Source organism: Belonocnema kinseyi, chromosome 5 (genome assembly GCF_010883055.1).
Source record: "Belonocnema kinseyi isolate 2016_QV_RU_SX_M_011 chromosome 5, B_treatae_v1, whole genome shotgun sequence".
Classification (NCBI taxonomy): domain Eukaryota; kingdom Metazoa; phylum Arthropoda; class Insecta; order Hymenoptera; family Cynipidae; genus Belonocnema; species Belonocnema kinseyi.
The window spans coordinates 96455725-96481604 of record NC_046661.1 but is presented as its reverse complement, the minus strand read 5'-3'; the positions used below and the strand labels follow the sequence as shown (position 1 = coordinate 96481604).

The window sequence follows — 25880 nt, the reverse complement described above, 5'->3', positions numbered from 1 at the left end:
TGGTTAAACTCAATTATTTTGTTAAAAATACAACTTTTTGCTTACAAATTTGTGCTTTATTTAGTTACATTTTTTTAAACTGAAAATTTAACTTTTTGTTTTTAAACTTAAACTAATTTGTTGTAAATTAATTTTTTGGTTAAAAAATTCATATTTTCTAGTTGAAAGTTCAAATTTTTTGTAGAAAATCCGTAATTTCGGTTCGAAAATTAAACAATTTGATAGAAAATTGAACTATTTTGTTAGGAATTAATTGAAAATCCATCTTTTTTTGGTAGAAAATCATTTTTTTTTTGTTAAAAATGGAACTACTTAGTTGAAAACTGATCTTTTTTAGTTGAAGATTTAAGTATTTGGTTGAAAACTCGTATTTGCTGGTTAAAATCAGCTGTTTTTTAATTTCAATTAAAATCTTTTTTATTGAAATATCTACTCCTCGGTTATAAATTTAATTCAAATGTTGTTTCTTTCTTGACTAACATATATTTTTATTGAAAATGTATTGAAAATCTTTTTCTATAGAAATATAGTCTTTTTTTGGTAAAAAAATTATTCGATTTCGGTTGAAAAGTAACTTTTTTTTATAAAAAATTTAACTATTTTGTTGAAAATTAATCTTTTTTGATGAAACTCAATTCTTTAGTTAAAAATACAACTGGTTGGTTCAAAATTTGTGCTTTTTTTAGTTACATTTTGTATTTTATAACTGAAAATTTAACTTTTTGTTTTGAAACTTCAACTAATTGGTTGTAAATTAATTTTTTGGTTACAAAATTAATATTTTCTACTTGAAAATTCGAATTTTTTGTTGAAAATACGTCTTTTTGATTTGATTTCAACAACAAACACCGATTTTCGAACAAATATTTTGTTTTTTTACCATTTTTTAATTTTCTAGCCGAAAATACGAATTTTCTACAACAAAAAAGTTAATTCACAATCAAACAGTTAAATTTTCAAGAAAATAATTTAATTTTCAGTTTAAAAAATAACTTTTAACCAAATAAAACACGAAGTTCAGAGTAAAATAAAAAATCTTCAGTCAAAAAATGAACTTTTAAGAAAGTAGTTAAATTCTGAACCGAAGAGTTGATATTTTAATAAAAAAGATACAAATTAAAATTAAACAACGGTTGATATTATCCAAAAAAGAGGTTTCTTCAACAAAATACTTGAATAATACATTAAAATAGATTGATTTTCAACAAAACAGTTGCATTTTTAACCAAAAGAAAATTATTTTTAAAACATTAAAGCCGACTTTTCCACAAAATATATCAATTTTGAACCAAATAGTTAAATTTTCCACCAAGTTGTTTAATTTTCAAGCCGAAAATATTAATTTTCTACAAAAAATTCGAATTTTCAACTTGAAAATACGAATTTTCTGCAAAAAAAATTAATTTACTACCAATTAATATAATTATAAACAAAATAGTTAAATTTTCAGTAAAAACAAAAATTTTAACCAAATAAAACACAAACTTTCAACCAAAATTACGAATCTTCAATCAAAAAATGAACTATTAAAAAATCGGTAGACTTTCCATCGAGGAGTTGATAATTCAATAAAAAAGATATAAATTTAAATTTAAAAAAATTTGGTTTTAACGAACAAAGACGAATTTTTAACAAAATACATCAATTTTTAACCAAATAGTTCAATTTCCTATGAAATTGTTTAATTTTCGAACCGAAAATATGAATTTAAAAAAAAAGTTCATTTACAACCATTTAGTTGAATTTTTAACAAAATAGTTAAATTTTTAGTTTTAAAAATGTTTAAACAAATAAACCACGAATTTCCGAACGGAAATTATGAATCTTCAACCAAAGGAATTAAATTTCAAGAAAGTAGTTCAACTTTCAACCGAGAAATTGATATTTCAATAAAAAATATTTTAATTTAAATTAAAAAACAGTTGTTTTTTTAACCGACAAAGAGGATTTTTCAACAAAACACATTAATTTCCGACCAAGTAATTTAATTTTCGGGCCGAAAATAGGAGTTTTCTACGAAAATTTTTAATTTATATCCCAAAAATGTGAATTTTCAAAAAAAAACTAATTCGAATTTTCAACAAAATATATAAATCTTCCACTAATAAATATAAGTTTTCAACTAAGCAGTGGCATTTCAAAAAAAAAAAAATATTTTCTACCAAAAAAATATGAATTTTCAATCAATTCCTAAAAAAGCAGTTAAATTTTCTAACAAATTGTTTAATTTTCGAGTCGAAAATACGAATTTTCTACATAACATTTGAACTTTCATCCCAAAAATGTGAATTTAAAAAAAAGTTCCTTCAACATTTTTCTTATTAAAAATACAACTACTTTATTGAAAAGTGATATTTTTTAGTTGAAGATGAAAGTATTTTTTTGAAAATTCGTTTTTATTGGTTAAAATAAGCTTTTTTTTAAATTTTAATCTTTTTTATTGAAATATTTACTCCTAGATTGAAAATTGAATTGAAATGTTGTTTCTTTCTTACTAACATATTTTTTTATTGAAAATATATCGAAAATCTTTTTCTGTAGAAATGTAATCTTTTTTGGTAAAAAAATTATTCGGCTTCGGTTGAAAAGTAACTTTTTTTTGGAAATTCACATTTTTGTAATGAAAAATCAAATTTTTCGTACAAAATTCGTCTTTTCGGCCCGAAAATTAAACAATTTTATAGAAGAGTTAGCTATTTGTTTGCAAATTAATGTATTTTGTTGAAAATTCATTTTTTTGGTTAAACTCAATTCTTTGGTTCAAAATTTGTGCTTTATTTAGTGAAATTTTTTATTTTTTTAACTGAAAATTTAACTTTTCGTGTTGACATTACAACCAATTGGTTGAAAATTAATTTTTTGGTTGATTATTTATATTTCTACTTGAAAATTTAAATGTTTTGTAGAAAATTCTTATTTTTGACTCAATAATTAAACAATTTGTTAGAAAATTTAACTGCTTGATTAGTAATTGATTAAAAATTTATCTCTTTTTGGTAGAAAATTAATTTTTTTTATCAAAAATGCAACTACTTAGTTTGAAAACTAATATTTTTTAGTTAAATGTTTATATATTCTATTGAAAATTCGAATTTTTTGGTTAAAATCCGATGTTTTTAAATTAAAATTAAAATCTTTTTATTGAAAATTCGACTCCTTGGTTGAAAATTTAATTGAAATTTTGTTCTTTTCGTGACTAACATATTTTTTTATTGTAAATTTATTGAAAATTTTTTTCTTCAACAATTTACTCTTTTTTGAGAAAAAATTATTCGGCTTCGGTTGAAAAGAAACTTTCTTTTTGAAAATTCACATTTTTCGGATGAAAGTTCAAATGTTATGTAGAAAATTCGTATTTTCGACTCGAAAATGAAACAATTTGTTAAAAAATTTAACTGCTTTTTTAGGAATTGATTGTAAAATTAATCTTTTTTTTGGTAGAAAATCTTTTTTTTTTTTTTTTTTGAAATGCAACTACTTAGTTGAAAAATTATATTTTTTAGTTAAAAATTTATATATTTTGTTGAAAATTCGTATTTGTTGGTTAAAATCAGCTATTTTTTAATTTAAATTAAAATCTTGTTCTTTTCTTGACTAACCAATTTTTCATTGAAAATTTATTGAAAATCTCTTTCTGTAGAAATTTAAACTTTTTTGGTAAAAAGATTATTCAGTTTCGGTTAAAAAGTAACTTTTTTTTGAAAATTCACATTTTTGGGATGAAAATTTTCGTAGAAAATTCATATTTTCGGCTCGAAAATCAAACAATTTTATAGAAAATTTAACTATTTGGTTGGAAATTAATGTATTTTGTTGAAAATTCATCGTTTTTGGTTAAAATCAATTCTTTGATTAAAAATACAACTACTTCGTAAAAAATTTTGCTTTATTGAGTTTTTTTTTTAATTCAAACTAAATATTTAACTTTTTTGATAATTCAACTAATTGGTTGTAAATTAATATTTTGGTTAAAAAATTCATATTTTCGACTAGAAAATTAAAAATTTTTTGTAGAAAATTCGTATTTTCGGCTAGAAAATAAAACAATTTAGTAGAAAATTTAATCACTTGATTTCTTGACTTAACATATTTTTTTTATTGAAAATTTATTGAAAATCTCTTTCTGTAGAGATTGTAATCTTTTTTGGAAAAAAGTTATTCGGCTTTGGTAGAAAAGTACTTTTTTTCTGATAATTCACATTTTTGAGTGTGAAAATTCAAATATTTGGTAAAAAAACTCCTATTTCCGGTTTGGAAATTCGTGATTTATTTGCTTAAACATTTTTTAAACTAAAAATCGAAGTATTTTGTTAAAAATTCAACTAATTGCTTGTAAATGAAATTTTTTGTTAAAAATTCATATTTTCGTGTTCAAAATTTAAATGTTTTGTAGGAAATCCGTATTTTCGGTTCGAAAATTAAACAATTTGATAGAAAATTGAACTATTTGGTTAGAAATTGAAGTATTTTGTTAAGAATTCGTCTTTGTTGGTTAAAACCAAATTTTTGTTAATTTAAATTTATATCTTTTTTATTTAATTATCAACTCCTCGATGGAAAGTCTACTGATTTTTTTAATAGTTCATTTTTTGGTTGAAGATTCGTAATTTTGGTTGAAAGTTTGTGTTTATTTGGTTAAAATTTTTTATTTTACTAAAAATATAACTACTTTGTTGATAATTCAACTAATTGGTAGTGAATTGACTTTCTGGTTGAAAATTCATATTTTCGGGTTAAAAATTAAACATTTTGGTTGAAAATTTAACTATTTGGTTTAAAATTGATATATTTTGTGAAAAATTCGGCTTTTATATTTTTTAAATAATTTTCTTTTGGTTAAAAATGCAACTGTTTGGTTGAGAATCAATCTAACTCTTCGGAGTTTAACTACTTTCTTGAATGTTCATTTTTTGACTGAAGATTTTTTATTTTACTCTGAAATTCGTGTTTTATTTGGTTAAAAGTTATTTTTTAAACTGAAAATTAAATTATTTTCTTGAAAATTCAACTGTTTGATTGTAAATTAACTTTTTTGTTGTAGAAAATTTTGTATTTTCGGCTCGTACATTAAAAAATGGTAAAAAAACAAACTATTTGTTCGAAAATCGGTGTTTGTTGTTGGAAATTCATTTTTTTTGGTAGAAAAACAATTTTTTTTGGTATAAAATACTACTGTTTGCTTGAAAATTAATCTGCTTAAGTTGAAGATTCAAGTATTTTGTTAAAAAAATTTTATTTTACTGAAAATTTAACTACTGTGTTGATAATTCAACTATTTGGTAGTGATTTGACTCTCTGATTGAAAATTCATATATTTTTTTAAACTGAAAATTTAATTATTTAGTTGAAAATTCGTCTATTTGTTAGTAAATGAACTTTATTGTTAAAAATTTATATTTTCAGGTTCAAAATTTAAATGCCTTGTAAAAAAAATGCGTATTTTCGGTTCGAATATTCAACAATTTTGTAGAAAATTTAACTATTTGGTTAGAAATTGAAATATTTTGTTAAAAACTCTTCTTCTTTGGTAGAAAATAAAATTAATTTGGTTGAAAATGCAACTTTTTGATTGAAAATAAAATGGTTTGATTAAAAAAAACTATTTTGTTGTTTGAACATTTAAATATTTTGTTGAAAATTCTTTTTTTTTTTTGAAAATTACTTTTACTGACTGAAAATTTAACTAGTCCTTTTTTTTAGAAAATAATTTTAATGTTTTTAACTAAAAGTTTAACCATTCGACTTTTAGAGAAAAAGATTCATTTTTTTTCAATTTAAAGTTCAACTATTTGATTGAAAATTGACCTATTTATTGGCTGGGAATTTTACTAATATTTAGATGAAAAATCTGTCCCAAATTTCCATTTTCCATTTTAGATTTTGATTTTTAATTTAAAGAATTTAAAAATGCGATTTTGAAGACCTATACAATTAAAAATTAAAAGCGTTTGAAATTGAAATTTTTTTTTGAAAAACTGTTTTTATTTTATCATCTGTAAATATAAATACATTTTTTAAAATGAATCTATACTTTAAATATTAAAAGGGAACAATAATTTTAACAATATGAAAATTTTTTATTTTATTTGTAGGATTTTCTATAAATTTTAAGAAAAATTCCATTAATTTTAAAAGATATTTTGAAGTTCTAAACAAAAAACTTGAAAAATAGTTTTAAATTTGAATAAATTAAAAAAAAACTTTTAGATCTTTCAAAATTTTGAACTAAAATTTCAAAGCTTTTCAGGGAGTTTTAAACTATTTAAAAAGAAAATAATTGAATTTCTAATTTAAGAAGTTTTCAGTTAAAAATGTTTCAATTTTTCAATATTTAATGTTTCTAGGTTAAAATTCCTTAAAATTATATAATTTTGAAAAATTTAAAGTTCATTCATTGATTTTTTAATTTAGAGCATCGAAAATGATAAGGTGGATTTTTATATTTTTTATATTGCAAAATTTTAATTAATTTTAATTTAATTTTAATTAAAAACTTTTAAATTTCAATTTTAAAAGTTCAAAATTTAACAGTTCCAATTTGAGGGCTTTCGTTTGCAGCTCAGTTTTTATTACCTCAAGTGGAAATTTTTTTAACTTTAGTGTTCCATTTTTTAAATTTAATTAAATTTTTTTAATTTCTTAAATTCCCGAAAATTTAAGTTCAGGTTATATAACTGAGAATATGACAGAATTTAGGAGAATTTAAAAGAATTTAAGAGAATTTAAGAATTTATGATATTTAACAATATTTTCAATGTTCAGGTTATGTCAGCGGTTGAATATAAATTATTTTCTAGCTCAGACATATTCAGAAATTACAGTATTTCATATAAAAATTATAAATTTTCAAATTTATTAATTTATTTCAAACAAAAAAAAAAGTTTTTCCACTTTAAAAGATAACTTTTAAACAAAATACTGGAATTTTCAACAAAATAATTGAATTTTTAACATAATGTTGAATATTCAACCTGAAAAGACAAATTTCTAACGAAAAACTGTCATAGTTTATGTTTTAATAAAAAAAATAATGAAGTTTATACAACAAAATAAAAGAATTTCAAAACCAAAAACACGAAATTCCAATAAATTAAGATTCTTCACTCAAAAAATAAATAAAAGTTTATCTAAATTATTGAACCTTCAAACCAGAAGACAAATTTTCTATATAAAAATTCAATTTTCAAACAAAAAATATGACTTCAACAAAAAATTAATTTTTTACGGAACTGATGCATTTTTACGCAAAAAAAAGGTTCCATTTTCTGTTAAAAAATTAATTAAACTAAGAAAAAAAGAAGTATTTTCCACTAAACAGTTAAATTTTCAACCAGATATAAGCCTTCAATAAAAAAAATTTCCAATGTAAAAATAAATTTGACCCAAGTAGTTGAATTTTCAATTAAGAAATAGAAAATTTAATTTTTGTAACAAAAAAATAAGTTTCCACGAAAAAAATGGAATTTTCAATCCAAAAAGACGATTTTTTTTCAGCCAAAAAAGATGAATTTTTAACAAAATAGTTAAATTCTCTACCAAATGGTTGCATTTTTATCCAAGAAAGATCAATTTTGTACTACAACAGATGAATTTTTTTAAAAAGTGGAACTATCAGCCAGAAAATATTTCAGTTCATTTTTCAACACCAAAATATAAATTTTAAACAAAAAGTAAATTTTCTACGAAATAGTTCAGTTTTCTCACCAAAACTGTTGCTTTTTTATCAAAAAAAAAGGTTTAATTTCTACTAAACCAGTTAAACTTTAAAATAAAAAAGACAAACTTTTAAAAAACGATTTGAATTTCCAACCTCATAGAACCGGCTCAAAACTCTATTCCAAATTGCCCGTGAAATTTTTTTTTCGAGCCGGGAAAAGACCGGGAATTTTTTTTCTTGCATTAAAACGGCCATCCTGAAATTTGAAAGAGAGCCTGTTTTATATTACGTTTATATTTAGGAAAATCGATGCTGGAAAGATTGATGGATTGCGTTAAACTTTATCAAAAGGGGGAAGACAACAAATATAATCCGAACTTTATAACGAAATTGTTAAACAATTATCGAAGTCACGAGGCAATTCTTCGACTTCCGAACCGGATGTTTTATGAAAATGAACTCGTGGCTTGTGGAGGTGATGAAATAACCAGGGCAGAATACTGGTCGCAATTGCCCAACAAAAAATTCCCCCTTATTTTCCACGCCGTTCATGGATCGGAAAGAAGAGACGAAAATTCGCCCAGGTGGGGAGAAATTTAATATTTTTAATTAATTTTCCAACAGGCCTGAGATTGTCAAAAAATTATGGTACCCTATTTCCAGCTCATAATTAAACTTTACAAAAATTTATTATAAGGTCAAAGCCTCCAATAATCGGGTATTTAAAAAAAAAAGAAAAGAAGAAAATCAAGAAATTTCTGTAAGAATTAACTGAAGTCACTTTTAGTCACTTTTTTAAATTAAAAGTTCACATTAGCTACTTTTCTTTCACTAAATACTCTTCTGAAATATTTCAGGGTATTTTGAAAGATTCCGAAAATTTTTTAATAGATTCCAATAATTTGCATTGTTTTTTTTTAATTTTAGGGAATTTTAAAAACTTGTAAAATCTTACGCATTTTCAAAAGCTTTTGATTTGAAATATTTTAGGGAATTTAGAAACGATTTCAAGGAAAAATGAGAAGTTTTCAAAATCGAAGATTTTTTTAAATAAAAAAGTGGGTGGCCGACGGACCCGGAAACCGGGAATTTTACGAATTTTTTAGAAGAAAAACCTGCCCAAGTTTGATTTTAAGGTTTTAAAATAATTAAAGTGCAGTTTTGGGAATTTAAATAATTAGAAATTAAAAGGATTTGAAGTAATTTTGAAGTAATTCTAGATCCGTTCAAAATTTGAGAATTCGTAGATTGTCACTTTTATTTTTAAATAAGAATTTTCATGAAAATTTAAATTTTTAGTTGAAAATTAAGCAATTTTGTTCAGAACTTGTGCTTTTGTTTATTTAAAATTTATCTTTTTTATTTGATAATTTATATATTTTATCGAAACTGTATCGTTTTTGGTAGAAAATTCATCTTTTGGGCTTAAAATTGAATTATTTTGTTGAGAATTTATTTTTTGGTTGAAAATTTATTGTTTTAACTAAAAATGTAATTCTTGTAGTTTTGATAAAAAAAATATTTTGTTGTACATTCTTTTTGTTTTTTGTTTCGTTGAGTATTAATTTTTCTAAAATTTTAGTTTAGAAAATGTATGTACCTTGTGAAAAATTCTTTTTTTTTTTGTAGAAAATAAAACTTTATTATGGTTAAAAATTCATCTTTTTGTATAAAATTCAGCAATTCCAGTTAAAGATTCATCGTATTTTAGTTGAAAATTTATCAGTTTGGTTGAAGATTAATTTCTTCAAATGAAAATTTAACTCTCTAATTTGTTTTCAAATTTTTCTTTTTTAGTTCAAAATTTAACCATTTGGATGAAAATTAATATTTTTTTAGTGTTTTTGATAATTTTTAATGTTTTATTCTTAAAAATTCTTTTTTTTCGGTTAAAAATGTAAGTATCACAGTTAAATTTATATAATTTTAGTTAAAAATAAATCTTTTGTTTTGGAAATAAAATTCTTTTTGGTTTAAAATGCAACTATTTCAGTTTAATATTTACAATTTGTTGAAAATTCATCACCTTGTTCGAAAATTGAAACTATTTTTTTGAAAATTGTTTTTTTTTTAAGTAATTTAATTTTATTTATAATTTTAGTTAAAAATAAATCTTTTGGTTCGGAAATAAGATTCTTTCTGGTTTAAAATGCAACTATTTCAGTTTAATATTTACAATTTGTTGAAAATTCATCACCTTGTTCGAAAATTGAAACTATTTTTTTGAAACTTGTTTTTTTTTTTAAAGTAATTTTTTAACTGAAAATTTAACTTATTCCAATTGAATATTCAATATTTTTAGTTAAAACTTCCTCTGGTTGGTTGAACAATTATGTTTTTAAGCTTAAAATTTAATTATATAAGTTTTGGTTGACAATTTATCTTTTTTAGTAAAAATTAATTTCGTTTTGTTTGGAAATTCAACTATTGCAGTTGAAGATTCATTGTTTTAGGGGAAAACTCTCATGTTTGATTTAAATTTGATTATAATAATTAAAATTGTTACTATTCCGTTTTCGGTAAAAAAAATTTTTTTTTAGTTTAAAATTCAACTACTCTGTTAAAATTTTTTCTTCTTTAATTAAAAAGTTATGTTTTGTTAAAAATCATATTTTCTGGTAGAAAATTAATTTTTCTATTCAAAAATTAATCTTCTTGTTCCAAAATTTACCTTTTTGGTTGAAAATGCAAGTATTATAGTTTTTTTATAGAAAATTCATATTTTTGGTTTAAAATCATTTTTTCATATTCAGAATTAATTTTTTTAAACTGAAAATGTAATTGTTCCATTACTTTTTTTTTAAATTTATCTTTCTTGATAGAAATGTAATCTTCTTGGCTAAAAATGATACTATTTCCTTGAAAATTTGCTTTAATTTTATTTAAAATTCAATCTTTTACTGAAAATCTAATTATTTTATTTTAATTAAAAAAATTATCAGTTTTAGGTGAAAAATCAACTATTTGTTGAAAATCCGTATTTTTTTGGTAGAAAAATGCTATCATTATTTGAAAATTCATTTTTTTTTGTTAAAAATTAATTTTTCTGATTGAAAATTTAACTATTTTGTTGAAAATTTGTTTCTGTTTTTATTTAAAATTTATTTTATTAACTGAAAATTTGAGTATTTTATTTTTTACACAAAATTGATCTATTTAGTTGAAAATTCATGTATTTCGTTAAAAATGCATTTTTTTTATTGGAAGATTTATGATTTCAGTTGAAAATGCACTTTAACTATTTCAATTTTGGTGAAAAATTCACCTTTTTTCATATAAACGTAATCATTTTCGTTAAAATATGTTCGGTTTGTATAAATGTTCAAATATTTTTTGCAATTTATTTAGAATTCACTCTGAATTCTTAATAATTGCTCCTAAATTCTTTTGAATTCTTCTAAATTCAGTAAATTTTACTCAATTTTAAAGAAAAATGTTTCAATTTGGTAAGCTTGCAAAATAAAAACGAAAAAAATTAATAAACAAATTTTCTTAAAATTGCTGGGGAAATTTAGAAGACTGTAAAGTAATTTTTTAAAATTTGAAATTATATTTGAAAATTTTGAGAAAAATTCGTGTCCGTTGACACAATGTCCGTTTTCATAAGGACAGTGAGGCCTTTAATATTATACATGTTTTTCTTTTTTGTAAATGGTTTTAATTTATCTTTTTTCTCCTAAAACTGACATAGTCTGCTCTTTTTCTTGCCTTTGAGAGAGAAAAAATTATGTGCCGACTTAGGACCATTGGGTGCCGACTTAGGAAAATAATTTTGAGAAATAGCAACAAAAAAAAATCGATTCACTTCATTTTGTGCTGCATTGCGACAGAAAAATGTTGACCCTCTCTTTTTTTCGACAAAAAGTCTTACTGTGCCGACTTAGGACGACGCTTCCCTAATGTGTTTTAATTCATAAAGTTCACCAAATTCTTTTTATTTACCTTAAATTGACCTCAATTTTTTCCAAATCCATGGAAGCCAATGCAACTTTTTTTATTTAAAATTTTCTCCGATTAGTTTGAATTTAACTTGAATTGCGTTGAAATTTCGTGAATTTATTCTGAATTTGTTACCCGTTGAGTGTGAAAAATGAACCCTATGATCTTTTTTCTCCTAAAACTCACATAGCCTTCCATTTCTCTTGCATTTGAGAGAACAAATATTATGTGCCGACTCAGGACCAGCGGGTGCCAACTTAGGATAATAATTTTGAGAAATAGAAAAACAAAAATCGATTCACTTCACTTTGCGCTGCATTGTGACAGAAAAATGTTTACCTTCTCATTTTTTTCAACAAAAAGTCTCACTGTGCCGACTTAGGACGACGCTTCCCTAATGTGTTTTAATTCATAAACTTCATTAAAATTCCTCTTATTTACCTTAAATTGACCTAAATTTTTTCCAAATCCACGGAAGTCAATGCAACTTTTTTTATTTAAAAATGTTCTCCGATTAGTTAACTTGAATTGCTTTGAGATTTCGTGAATTTATTCTGAATTTGTTATCCTTTGAGTGTGAAAAATGACCCCTATGATCTTTTTTGTCCTAAAACTTACATAGCCTTCCATTTTTCTTGCATTTGAGCAAAAAAAAAAAAAAAATGGTGTGCCGACTTAGGATCGTAATTTTGAGAAATATCAAAACAAAAATCGACTCACTTCACTTTGCGCTGCATTGTGACAGAAAAATGTTTACCTTCTCATTTTTTTTCTACAAAATGTCTCACTGTGCCGACTTAGGACGACGCTTCCCTATTGTGTTTTAATTCATAAACTTTATCAAAATTCTTCTTATTTACCTTAAATTGACCTCAATTTTTTCCAAATTCACGGAGGTCAATGCAACTTTTTTTATTTAAAAATGTTCTCCGATTAGTTGGAATTTAACTTGAATTGCGTTGAGATTTCGTGAATTTATTCTGAATTTGTTATCCTTTGAGTGTGAAAAATGTACCCTATGTTTTTTTTTTCTCCTAAAACTTACATAGCCTTCCATTTGTCTTGCATTTGAGCGAAAAAAAAATTATCTGTCGACTCAGGACCAGCGATTGCCAACTTAGGATCATAATTTTGAGAAATAGCAAAACAAAAATCGACTCACTTCACTTTGCGCTGCATTGTGACAGAAAAATTTTTACTTTCCCATTTTTTTCGACAAAAAGTCTCACTGTGCCGACTTAGGACGACTCTTCCCCAATGTGTTTTACTTCTGAAAAAATGAGAGTGGAAGCTGGACTTCCATGGCATCCATGCAATCTTAGGTCTGATTTTACAGTTTGAAAAATAATTCTACTGATAACACTATATTTTAGTGTTTATAATGACTACGAGGTGGACGTTGTCGTTCATTATGTATGCGCATTGATGGAGGAAACGCTGGGCGGACATGGGATAGAGGAAAACGATATTGGAATTGTGACTCCGTTTAAGTACCAGGCTTCGATTATTAAGATAGCTCTCCAGCAAAAAGGATTGCACTATATTGCTGTTGGCACTGTTGAAATTTTCCAGGGACAGGAAAAAGACATAATAATTATTTCCACAGTGAGATCGATTGTCTACCAACACAATGAAAGATTTCATCTCGGTTTTCTTTCCCACGCGAAGGTAATTTCTTAAAAATTTGACTCAATTTATTTTTACTTTATCACCGAGAATATTTATTAATTTATTTAGATTTAAGTTATTTATTTTGTTGTATTAAATTTTTTTAAATTTAATTTCTATTTCCGATAGTGCAGATTTTACACTCTTTGCTACTTTTTTTTTTTTTGGGGGGGGGGGGACTCCCATAACCTACAAGTTTTTTCATTATTTATAGTTACCTTTTAGAAATTACAGATTTTGAAACGGTTTTTCAAACGGTTCCATTCCAGAATAAAAATTTTTCAAGAAAGTAGGTCAATTTTCAACCAAAAAAATTATTTTTTCACTGAAATTGTGAATTTTCGTCTCACAGTTGATTTTTAACGGAAAGAGATTAATTTTTTTTTTGTTTGAAAAATTAATGCATAATAAAAAAACTACTTTGCAAGAGAAAAGTTGGGTTTTCTAACAAAAAGATGAATTTTCAAATGAAAAAAGTCCGTTTTTACAGTTTTTATTACGTTTCCATATGATGAATGTTTTGGGTAAAAAAAAATTATCTTTGTCAACCTGGAATAACGGGAATTATTCCACTTTTTCTGGGAAATTTATATTTTTTATTTTATAATTCAACTATTTCTTTGAAAATGTATCTTTCTTGGTTAAAAATTCATCATTATTGGTTGAAAATTCAACTATTTGGTTGAAAATAAAGTTCTTTTACATTTAAAAAAAATATTTGTAGTTAAAAATTTATTTTCTTACATGAAAATGTAATAACTCCAATTGAATATTTTATTAAAGATTCAACTGTTTCGTGAAAAAAAAATCATCTGATTTGTTCGAAATTTATCTGTTTTGTTGAAAATTCGCCTTTTTGGATACAAAATTGATTCTTTTCGGTCGGAAATTTATCTTTTCTGTTAGAAAAGTTTTTGTTTGAAAATGCCTATCTTCTGGAAAATTTATTTTATTTAATTTTTTTTCTTGAGGATTTAATTATTTGGTTAAAAATGCAACTTTTTTCGTTGAACTTGAATGTTTTTTAGTTAATTTACTTGTTATTTTGTAAATTTTCAATTATTTTTTGTGTCTTTTTGTCTTAAAAATTCAAATTTTTTATTTGAATTCAATTCTGTTGTTAGATATTCATAATTTTAGATTGAAAATTAAATGATTTTGTTTTTAAAAAATTTCGTTGTTGATGAAGTAATTTTTATTTAATGAAATTTCAATTAAAAATTTTTATTTTAAATCAAAAAATTCAACTATTTTGTTGAAAATGTTTAGTATTTTGTTTAAACTTATCTTTCTTGTCGAAGATTCAACTAATTAGTTCAAAATAGAACTATGTGTTAAAAATTAATTTTATTCGATAAAAATTAAAGTTTTTGTGTATAAAATTAATTTTTTTGTTATGAAATAACAATTATTTCACTTTTTTTTTTGAAATTTTTAATTTTAAAATTCAAATATTCGTTTGAAAATGTATATTTTTTGGTTGAAAATTCATCCTTGTTGGTTGAACATTTAACTATTTAGTTTAAAATTCGTTTTTCTTCTGTGGTTGAAATTATTCTTATTTAATGAAATTTTAAATATTTCATTTTGAATTGAAAATTTACCCTTCTAATTTAAAATATATAATTATTTCTTTGAAAATGAAATTATTTTATAGAAAATGTAACTATTTTGTCAAAAAATCATTTTATTCATTAAAAATTTTTGTTTGTATAAAATCAATTTTTTTATATTTAAACATATATTGTCCATAATGAAAATATAATAATTCCATTTATTTTGGAAAATTTATGTTTTTTATTTAAAAATTCGACTATTAGCTTAAAAATGTATATTTTTTTGATTAAAAAATAAATTATTGTTTGAAAATTTATCGTTGTTGGTTGAAGATTCAACTATTTTGTTCCAAATATTTTGTTCTATTATTTGGGTGGAAAATTCAATTATTGGGTTCAAAATCAACATTTATTTAAAAATTTATATTTTTTTCGGACAGAAAATTGTACTGTTTTAAATAAAGATCGTCTTTTGAGGTTAAAAATAAAATTAATTTGGTCAAAAAATCAACTATTTGGTTCAAAATTAACATTTGATTGAAAATTCTGTTATTTTTATCAAGAATTCAACTATTTTGTTTAAAATTAACATTTGATTCAGAATTAACATTTGCTTGAAAATTTGTCCTTATTGTTTGGAAAATTGTTGTTTTTTTTTCTTTATTCAAAGAATTTTTATTTAAAGAAATTTTAATTGACAATTTTTCTTTTTAATTCAATACAAAATAAACTATTTTGTTTGAAAATTTTTTTCTTTTTTGTTGAAATAGATTTTATGTAATGAAATTTTAATTGAAAATTTGTCTTTTTAATTTAAAAATTCAACTGTTTTATTGGAAATGTAATTATTTTATCAAACATTCATATCTTTTGTGGAAGATTTAACTAATTAGTTTAAAGTTGAACTATCTGGTTAAAAATTAATTTTATACGGTAAAAATCCAGTTTTTTGAAAAAATTAATTTTTTTTTTTTAATGAAAATTCAATTATTCCACTTTTTCTTAGAAATTTATATTTTTTATTTTAAAATTCAACTATTCGTTTAAAAATGTATCCTTTTTTGTTTAAAAATTTAATTAATTGTTTGAAAATTCAACTATTTTGTTCAAATTTAATTATTTTACTAACAATTCCAATATTTCGTAAAAAAAATCATCTGTTTTGGTCGAAAATTTCCCTGTTTTATTGATAGTTCGCCTTTTTGGATAAATTGATTCTTTTCGTTCGAAAATTCATCTTTTTTGTTATAAAAATGTTTGGTTGAAAATGCAACTTGTTTCGTTAAACTTTAATGATTTATATTTTTTAGTTAATTTTTTATTATTTTTTAAGCAGTTTAATTTTTCTGTGTCTTTTTGTTTGAAAAATTCAAATATTTGATTTGAATTCAAGTATGTTGTTAGAAATTCATCATTTTAAATGAAAAATTAAACTTATTTGTTTAAAATTTGTTTTTAGTGGTTAAAATAATTTTAATTTAATGAAATTTTAGTTAAAATTTTATCTTTTTAATAAAAAAAAATTCCACTGCTTTGTTGAAAATGTAATTATTTTGTTACAAAATTTTGTTTGAAAATTCAACATTTTGTTTGAAATTATTTTTTTCTGTTTTCGAATTAATTTTTATTTAATGAAATTTTAAATATTCCATTTTTAATTTTAAAAATTCAACTCTTTGGTTTAAAATTAAATTATTTTACAGAAAATTTTGGCTTGAGGATACACCTTTTTTTTTTGCTTGAGGATTTGATTATTTGGTTAAAAATGCAACTTTTTCCCCTAAACTTTAACGTTTTGTATTTTTTTCCAAGTTAACTTATTTGTTATTTTCTAATTAATTTAATTTTTTGTGTTGATGTATCAAAAATTCAAATATTTGATTTGAATTCAACTTTGTTGTTAGAAATTCATCATTTTGGTTTGAAAATTAAACGATTTAGTTAAAAATTCATTTTTTCTATGGTTGACATTATTTTTATTTAATGAAATTTTAAATATTAAATTTTTAATTGAAAATTTACAACTATTTGGTTGAAAATTAAATTATTTGATAAAAAATTGAACTATTTTGTTAAAAACTTATTTTATTCGTGAAAAATTAATTTTTTTCTATAGAATTCATTTTTTACAGTTAAACTTTTTTTTCTAAATTAAAATGTAATAACTCCATTTATTTCGGAAATTTTATGTTTTTTATTTTAAAATTCAACTATTCGTTTAAAATTTATCTTTTGTGGTTGAAAATTCAACTCTTTTTTTTTTTAATTTTTTTTGGTTGAAATTATTTTCATTTAATGAAATTTAAATTTTTAAATTAATAATCAATTTATATGTACAAAATTAATTTTTTCATAGTTAAAAATTTATTTTCCTAAACGAGAATGTAATAACTACATTTATTTTGGAAAATTTATGTTTTTTATTCTAAAATTCAACTATTTGTTTAAACATGTATATTCTTAATTAAAAATTTAATTATATGATTAATAATTCAAAGATTTCAAAAAATCATTTGGTTTGGTCGAAAATTTGCCTCTTTTGTGTTGAAAATTTGACTTTTTGGATACAAAATTCATTCTTTACGATCGGAAATTCATCTTTTCCGTTAGAAAAGTTTTTGTTTGAAAATGCCTATCTTCTGGAAAATTTATTTTCTTTTTTTTGCTTGAAGATTTAATTATTTGGTTGAAAATGGAACTTTTTCGTTGAACTTGAACGTTTTGTATTTTTTTAGTTAATTTATTTATTTTCTAAGTAATTTAATTTGTTGTAAACGATTTTGTTCAAATTTTTTTTTGTGGTTAAAATAATTTTTAGTTAATGAAATTTTAATTTATAATTGATCTTTTTAATTAACAAATTCAACTTTTCGTTTGAAAATTTATCTTTTTCGTTCCAAATTCAACTATTTAGTTTTAAATTCTTTTTTTTTTCTGGTTGAAATTATTTTGATTCAGTGAAATTTTAAATATTCAATTTTTAATTGAAAATTTACCTTTTTAATTTAAAAAACTCAACTATTTGGTTGAAAATTAAATTTTTTTATAGAAAATTGAACTATTTTGTTAAACTTATTTTATTCGTGAAAAATTAATTTTGTTCTATAGAATTCATTTTTTACAGTTAAACTTTTTTTCTAAATGAAAATGTAATAACTCCATTTATTTTGGAAATTTGATGTTTTTAGTTTTAAAATTCAAATATTCTTTTAAAAATATATTCTGTTCTTCAATCTTTAATATGTATTTTTAGTTAATTTATTTGTTTTTTTCTGAGTAATTTAAGTTGGTTGTTTGTGTATTGTTGTTTTAAAAATTCAAATGTTTGATTTGAATTCAACTATGTTGTTATAAATTTATCATTTTAGATGGAAAATTAAACGATTTTGTTCAAATTTTCTTTCTTGTGGTTGAAATAATTTTTAGTTAATGAAATTTTAATTTATAATTTATTTTTTTAATTTAAAAATTCAACTATTTGGTAAAAAATTAAATTATTTATAAAAATTTATTTTCCCCAATAAAAATATAATAGTTCCATTTATTTGGAAAATTTATGTGTTTTTTTTTTCATTCAATTATTCGTTTAAAAATTTATCCTTTTTTTTGTTAAAAATTTAATTGTTTGAAAATTCGTCTTTGTTGGTTGAAAATTCAACTATTTTGTTCAAAATTTCATCATTTTATTGACGATTTAACTGTTTTGTAAAAAAAAAGATCATTTGATTTGATAGAAATTTACATGTCCTTTTGGCTTGGGAATTTAATTATTTGTTTGAAAATGCAACTTTTTTTCTTTGAACTGCAATGTCTTATATTTTTTAAGTTAATTTATTTGTTATATTTTAAAAAATTAAATTTTTTGTTTGTTTCTTTTTATCTTTAATCATTTTGGATTGAAAATTCAACTATTTTATTTATAATTTAATTATTTTATTAACAATTTAAATATTTTCTCAACAAAAACCTATTCTGGTTTGGTCGAAAATTTTCCTATTTTGTTGAAAATTCGACTTTTTGGGAAACAAAATTGGTTATTTTCGATTGGAAATACAACTTTTTTTATAGAAAAGTTTTTGGTTGAAAATGCCTACCTTCTGGAATTTTGATTTGTTTGTTTGCTTGAGGATTTAATTATTTGGTTAAAAATGCAACTTTCTTCGCTGAACTTTAACGTTTTGTATTTTTTTCCAAGTTAACTTATTTGTTATTTTTTAAGTAATTTAATTTTTGGTGTGTTTCTGTATTTTTGTTTTCAAAATTCAAATATTTTATTTGAATTCAACTTTGTTGTTAAAAATTCATCATTTTGGTTTGAAAATTAAACGATTTTGTTGAAAATTTGTTTATTGTGGTTGAAATATTTTTTATTGAATGAAATTTTAATTAAAAAATTTTTTTTTTTATACGAAAAAATTCAACTTTTTTGTTGAAAATGTAATTATTTTGTTAAAAATTAATTTTATTCGTTAAAAATTCAAGTTTTTTGTATAAAATTAATTACCAAAAAATGAAAATGCAATAATTGGACTTTTTGTTGGAAATTTGTATTTTTTATTATAAAATTCAACTATTCGTTTGAAAATGTATCTTATTGTTTGAAAATTCAACTTTTTAGTTCGAAATTCGTTTTTTCTGTGGTTGAAATTATTTTTATTTGATGAAATTTTAAATATTCAATTTGTAATGGACATTTTACAACTATTTAGTTGAAAATTAAATTTATTGATAGAAAATTGAACTATTTTGTTAAAAACTCATTTTATTCGTGAAAAATTAATTTTTGTGTATAGAATTAATTTTTTACATTTAAGAAATTTATTTTCCCAAATTAAAATTTAATAATTCCCGTTATTTTGAAAATTTTATGTTTTTTATTTTTAAATTCAACCATTTGTTTAAAAATGTATCTTTTTTGGTTGAAAATCCAACTATTTTGTGTACAAAATTTTTTGTGGTTGAAATTATTTTCATTTAATGAAACTTAAATTTTTTAATTAATAAATAATTTATATGTACAAAATTAATTTTTTCATAGTTAAAAATTTATTTTCCTAAATGAAAATGTAATAACTACATTTATTTTTGAAAATTTATGTTTTCTATTTTAAAATTCAACTATTTGTTTAAACATGTATATTCTTAATTAAAAATTTAATTATTTGATTAACAATTCAAAAATTTCAAAAAATCATTTGGTTTGGTCGAAAATTTGCCTTTTGTGTTGAAAATATGACTGTTTGGATACAAAATTCATTCTTTACAATCGGAAATTCATCTTTTCTGTTAGAAAAGTTTTTGTCTGAAAATGCCTATCTTCTGGAAAATTTATTTTATTTTTTTTTGTTTCAGGATTTAATTATTTGGTTAAAAATCCAACTTTTTCGTTGAAATTAAATGTTTTATATTTTTTTTAGTTAATTTATTTGTTATTTTCTAAGCAATTTAATTTGTTTGTTTTTGTATTTTTGTCTTAAAATTTCAAATATTTGAATGGAATTCAACTATGTTGTTGGAAATTCATCATTTGAGATTGAAAATTAAACGATTTTGTTTAAATTATGTTTTTTGTGGTTAAAATAATTTTAATTTAATGAAATTTTAATTTAAAATTTATCTTTTTAATTACAAAATTGAACTATTTGGTTGAAAATTAAATTATTTATAGAAATTTATTTTCCTCAATACAAATATAATAGTTCCATTTATTTTGAAAAATTTATGTGTTTTTTTTTTCATTCAATTATTCGTTTAAAAATTTATCCTTTTTTTGTTAAAAATTGTTTGGTTAAAAATGCGACTTGTTTTCTTATTTTTTTAGTTAATTTATTTGTTATTTTTTAAACAATTAAATTTTTTTGTTTGTCTCTTTTAATCTTTAAATCATTTGGAATTGAAAATTCAACTATTTTATTTATAATTTAATTATTTTATTAACAATTTAAATATTTTCTCAACAAAAAACTAATCTGATTTGGTCGAAAATATTCCTCTTTTGTTGAAAATTAGACTTTTTGGGATACAAAATTGGTTATTTTCGATGGGAAAGCCAGATTTTTTTTATAGAAAATTTGTTGGTTGAAAATGCCTACCTTCTGGAATTTTTGTTTGTTTTTTTGCTTGAGGATTTAATTATTTGGTTAGAAATACATCTTTGTTAGTGAAAATTTTAATGTTTGTCAAGTCGCCACCATGGTAATTTAAAAATAATTATGTTATCAAATTTTTGCAGCGCTTTAACGTAACGATTACTCGAGCGAAATCTTTGTTAATCGTAGTGGGAAATCCGAAGGTCTTGCAAATCGATCCTTGCTGGCGAGAATTTATCGAATATTGTCAAAGAAATCGAGCCTGCAGGGGCGACAATTTCACTCTGAGTCCCTTGTCTGAAAACGAGATTAAAAAACTTTTAAATGACAAAATGGAGACTGAAGAGTGTGAAGAAAATCTCCTGATTCCTGATCTGAAAATTGAAAAGATCGAAGGTAAGAAATGTTGGATTTAAGATGTGCATAATTCACTTTTTTCCCTTCTTAAAAAAAAATCCTCTTTTCCGCCCTATTTTTAATTTTTAATTTAATTATTTTTAACTAAAAGTTTTACTATTATAGTTTTTGCTAAAAATTAATTTTTTTTTATTAAAAATTGTACAACTTAATTAAAAATTTAATTATTAGATTTTACAATTCTTTTTGTTGCTTAAATGCCAACAGAGTTGATAGAATCCTAAAAGAAAATCCAAATATTTTCGATAGAAGTTAATTATTTTTAACTGAAAGTTCTATTATTATAGTTTTTTTTTAATTATTTTTTTTTATTAAAAATTCTACAATTTAGTTGAAAATTTAATTATGATACATCATATTTTTGTATAGAAAATTTAAATACTTGGTGAAAAGTTGAACTAGTTTGTTTAAACTTAATTTTATTGAATGAAGATTGACCTATTTAGTTGAAAATTCGTTTGTGTTATTGGTTGAAAATTATTTTGAATTAGTTTGTGGAAAGTTTGTTTTATTTTTTGAAATTTTTTTTGCATAATTTTTTGAACTAAAAATTTATATACGCCATTTTTTGATGAAAATTGATCGTTTTTAGTTAAAAAATCAACTATTTGCTTTAAAATTTATATTTTTTATTGAGAATTCCTTTTTTTTCTTGAAAATTAATCTTCTTGGTTAAAAATTCAATGACTTGGTTGAAATTTAAATCACTTTGTTGAAAATTATTTTAATAATTATTAATTTATTAATTAATTATTAATTAATAATTAAAGATATCTTTGGTTTAAAATTAACCTTTTTTTAAAAGTCATATTTTTGGGTAAAAAATTCAACTGTTTTGTTTAAAATTCATATTTTCGAGTTAAAAATTCTATTGTTTTTATTCCACTATTTGGTTTAAAATTAACATTTAGTTCAACATTCATATTTTTGCGGATTGAAAATTTAAGTGTTTTGTAGAAAATCCGTCTTTTTTTATTTAAAAATTCGATTATTTTTCTTGAAAATTCAACTCTTTGGTTCAAAATTAACATTTGGTTAAAAATTTGTATTTTTTGCGGATAGAAAATTTAACTATTTTGTAAAAAAAACGTCTTTACGATTAAAAATAACAATAATTTGATCAAAAATTCAACTGTTTGATTTAAAATTTATATTTGGTTAAAAGATCATCTTTTTTGGTTGGAAAATTCTTTTATTTTGGTCGAAAATGGATCCATTTGGCTCATAATTGACATTTGGTTGAAAATTCATATTTTTGTGAATCGAAAATTCAAGTGTTTTGTAGAAAATATGTCATTTTGGTTAAAAGCTCAACTATTTTGTTTAAAATTACTTTTTTTCTGTGTTTGAAATATTTTTTATTCCATGAAATTTTTAATATTCCTTTTTTTAATTGAAAATTTGCCTTTTTAATTAAAAAAATGTAACAATTTAGTTGAAAATTAAATTATTTTATAGAAAATTTAACTATTTGGTCAAAAAACTAATTTTATTCGTAAAAAAAATCATTTTTTTGTAGTTAAAATTTTATTTTTCTAAATGAAAATTTAATAATTCCAATTATTTTGGAATTTTTATTTTTATTTTATTTTAAAATTCAACTATTCATTTAAAAATGTATTTTGTTTAGATTAAAAATTCATCTTTGTTAGTTGAAAAATCAACTATTTTGTTTCAAATTTCATTATTTTATTAACAATTCAAATATTTTGTAAAAAAAATTATCTGGTTTGGTCGAAAAATTGCCTGTTTTGCTGGAAATTCTCCTTTTTGGATACAAAATTCATTCTTTTCGATTGGAAATTAAATGATTTTGTTTAAAATTTGTTTTTTTTTTGTGGTTGAAATAATTTTAATTCAATACAATTTTAATTTAAAATTTATCTTTTTAATTAAAAAATTCGACTATTTTGTTAAAATTGTAATTATTTGGTTCAAAACTCATCTTTTTGTGGAAGATTCAACTAATTAATTCAAAGTTGAACTGTGTGGTTAAAAATTAAGTTTTTTTTTTAAATTCAAGTCTTTTTGTATAAAATTAATTTTTTTTATGAAAATGCAATTATTCGACTTTTTGTTGGAAATTTGTATTTTTTATTTTAAAATTCAACTATTCGTTTAAAAATATATCTTTTTGGTTGAAAATTCAACTATTTTGTTTAAAATTCGTTTTTTTCTGTGTTCGAAATAATATTTATTTAATGAAATTTTAAATAATCAATTTTTAATAGATCTTTTTAAATAAAATCTTCACTATCCGGTTGAAAATTAAATTATTTTATAGAAAATTCAACTATTTTGTTAAAAACTCATTTTATTCGTTAAAAATTAATTTTTTTCTATAAAATTGATTTTTTAATAGTTAAAAATTTATTTTCCTAAATAAAAATATAATTATTCCCTTTATTTTGGAATATTTATGTCTTTTATTTTAAAATTCAACTGTTCGTTTAAAAATGTATTTTTTTGGTTGGAAATTGAACTATTTTGTTGGAAATTTATGGTTGAAATTATATTTAATGAAATTTTAAGTAATCAATTTTTAATTGAAAATTTATCTTTTTAATTTAAGAAACTTCACTATTTGGTTGAAAAATAAATTTTTTGATAGAATATTCAACTATTTTGTTAAAAACTCATTTTATTCATTAAAAATTAATTTTTTTGTATAAAATTAATTCTTTACATTTAAAACATTTATTTTCCTAAATTAAAATATAATAATTCCCGTTATTTTTGAATATTTTTGATTTTAAAATTCAACTATTCGTTTGAAAATGTATTTTTTTTGTTGTTGAAAATTCAACTATTTTGTTGAAAATTCGTTTTTTTCTGTGTTTGAAATAATATATATTTAACGAAATTTTAAATAATCAATTTTTAATTGAAAATTTATCTTTTTAATTTAAAAAACTTTACTATTTAGTTGAAAATTAAATTATTTCATAGAAAATTCAACTATTTTGTTGAAAACTCATCGAATTCGTGAAAAATTAATTTTTTTTGTATAAAATTAATTTTTTAAATTTAAAAAATTTATTTTCCTAAATTAAAATATAATAATTCCCGTTATTTTTGAATATTTTTAATTTCTGATTTTAAAATTCAACTATTCGTTTGAAAATGTATTTGTTTTTGGTTGAAAATTCAACTATTTTGTGGAAAATTCATTTTTTTCTGTGATTGAAATAATATTTATTTAATGAAATTTTAAATAATCAATTTTCAATTGAAAATTTATCTTTTTAATTTAAAAAACATCACTATTTGGTTGAAAATTAAATTATTTTATAGAAAATTTAACTATTTTGTTAAAAACTCATCTAATTCGTTAAAAATTAATTTTTTACATTTAAAACATTTATTTTCCTAAATTAAAATTTGATAATTCCCTTTACTTTGGAATATTTATGTTTTTTATTTTAAAATTCAACTATTCGTTTGTAAATGTATTTTTTTTGGTTGAAAATTCAACTATTTTGTTGAAAATTCGTTTTTTTCTGTGGTTGAAATAATATTTATATAACGAAATTTTAAATAATCAATTTTTAATTCATATTTTATCTTTTTAACGTAAAAAACGTCAGTATTTGGTTGCAAATTAAATTATTTTATAGAAAATTCAACTATTTTGTTAAAAACTCATCTAATTCGTTAAAAATTATTTTTTGTCTATAAAATTAATTTTTTACATTTAAAACATTTATTTTCCTAAATTAAAATTTGATAATTCCCTTCATTTTGGAATATTTATGTTTTTTATTTTAAAATTCAACTATTCGTTTGAAAATGTTTTTTTTTTTTTGGTTGAAAATTCAACTATTTTGTTGAAAATTCGTTTTTTCTGTGGTTGAAATAATATTTATTTAATGAAATTATAAATAATCAATTTTTAATTGAAAATTTATCTTTTTAATTTAAAAAACGTCACTATTTGGTTGCAATTTAAATTATTTTATAGAAAATTCAACTATTTTGTTAAAAACTCATCCAATTCGTTAAAAATTAATTTTTTTCTATAAAATTAATTTTTTTATAGTTAAGAATTTATTTTCCTAAATGAAAATATAATAATTCCCGTTATTTTTTAATTTTTTTTATTTTTTATTTTAAAATTCAACTATTCGTTTGAAAATGTATTTTTTTTGTTTGAAAATTCAACTATTTTGTTGAAAATTCGTTTTTTTCTGTGATTGAAAAAAATATTTATTTAATGTATGTATGTATGTATATATTTGATCTCTCCCTTTTACGGGTTTGAGGGCCTCCGCTCCCTGTACATGTATTTACAATTCCATCCTTAGTCTAACTTAACTACTACTTATATTCTTCTCTTTCGCATTACGTGGGATAAACAATAGTAACAGTAGTGATATTAATTCCTAAAATGAGGGAGCTTCCAGGGCTTCCGTTTCCTCTTACCATAAAAGAAATGCATTTTCCACGACATTAAAAACAATGTTCGTTTTTTACTGTCCCTTTTCAGGATCACCCGTTTGGCTCTGCCCTACTCCCTTGCTTTCCCTTACTTCATCCAATTTCTTCATCCACATC

The 25880-nt window shown here is 21.4% G+C and overlaps 1 protein-coding gene across 1 annotated transcript in view; it reads left to right on the top strand.

The window, feature by feature from the left end:
- Positions 1-7959: 7959 nt before the first annotated feature.
- The window catches only part of LOC117172622 (putative helicase mov-10-B.2), a 25728-nt gene continuing 7807 nt past the window's right edge, over positions 7960-25880 (top strand). Inside the window, exons 1-3 of the mRNA XM_033360719.1 lie at positions 7960-8241; positions 12970-13264; positions 21053-21305. Of these exons, the coding sequence (XP_033216610.1) occupies positions 7967-8241; positions 12970-13264; positions 21053-21305 (823 nt within the window). The 5' untranslated portion in view covers positions 7960-7966. The remainder of the gene's footprint in view (positions 8242-12969; positions 13265-21052; positions 21306-25880) is intronic.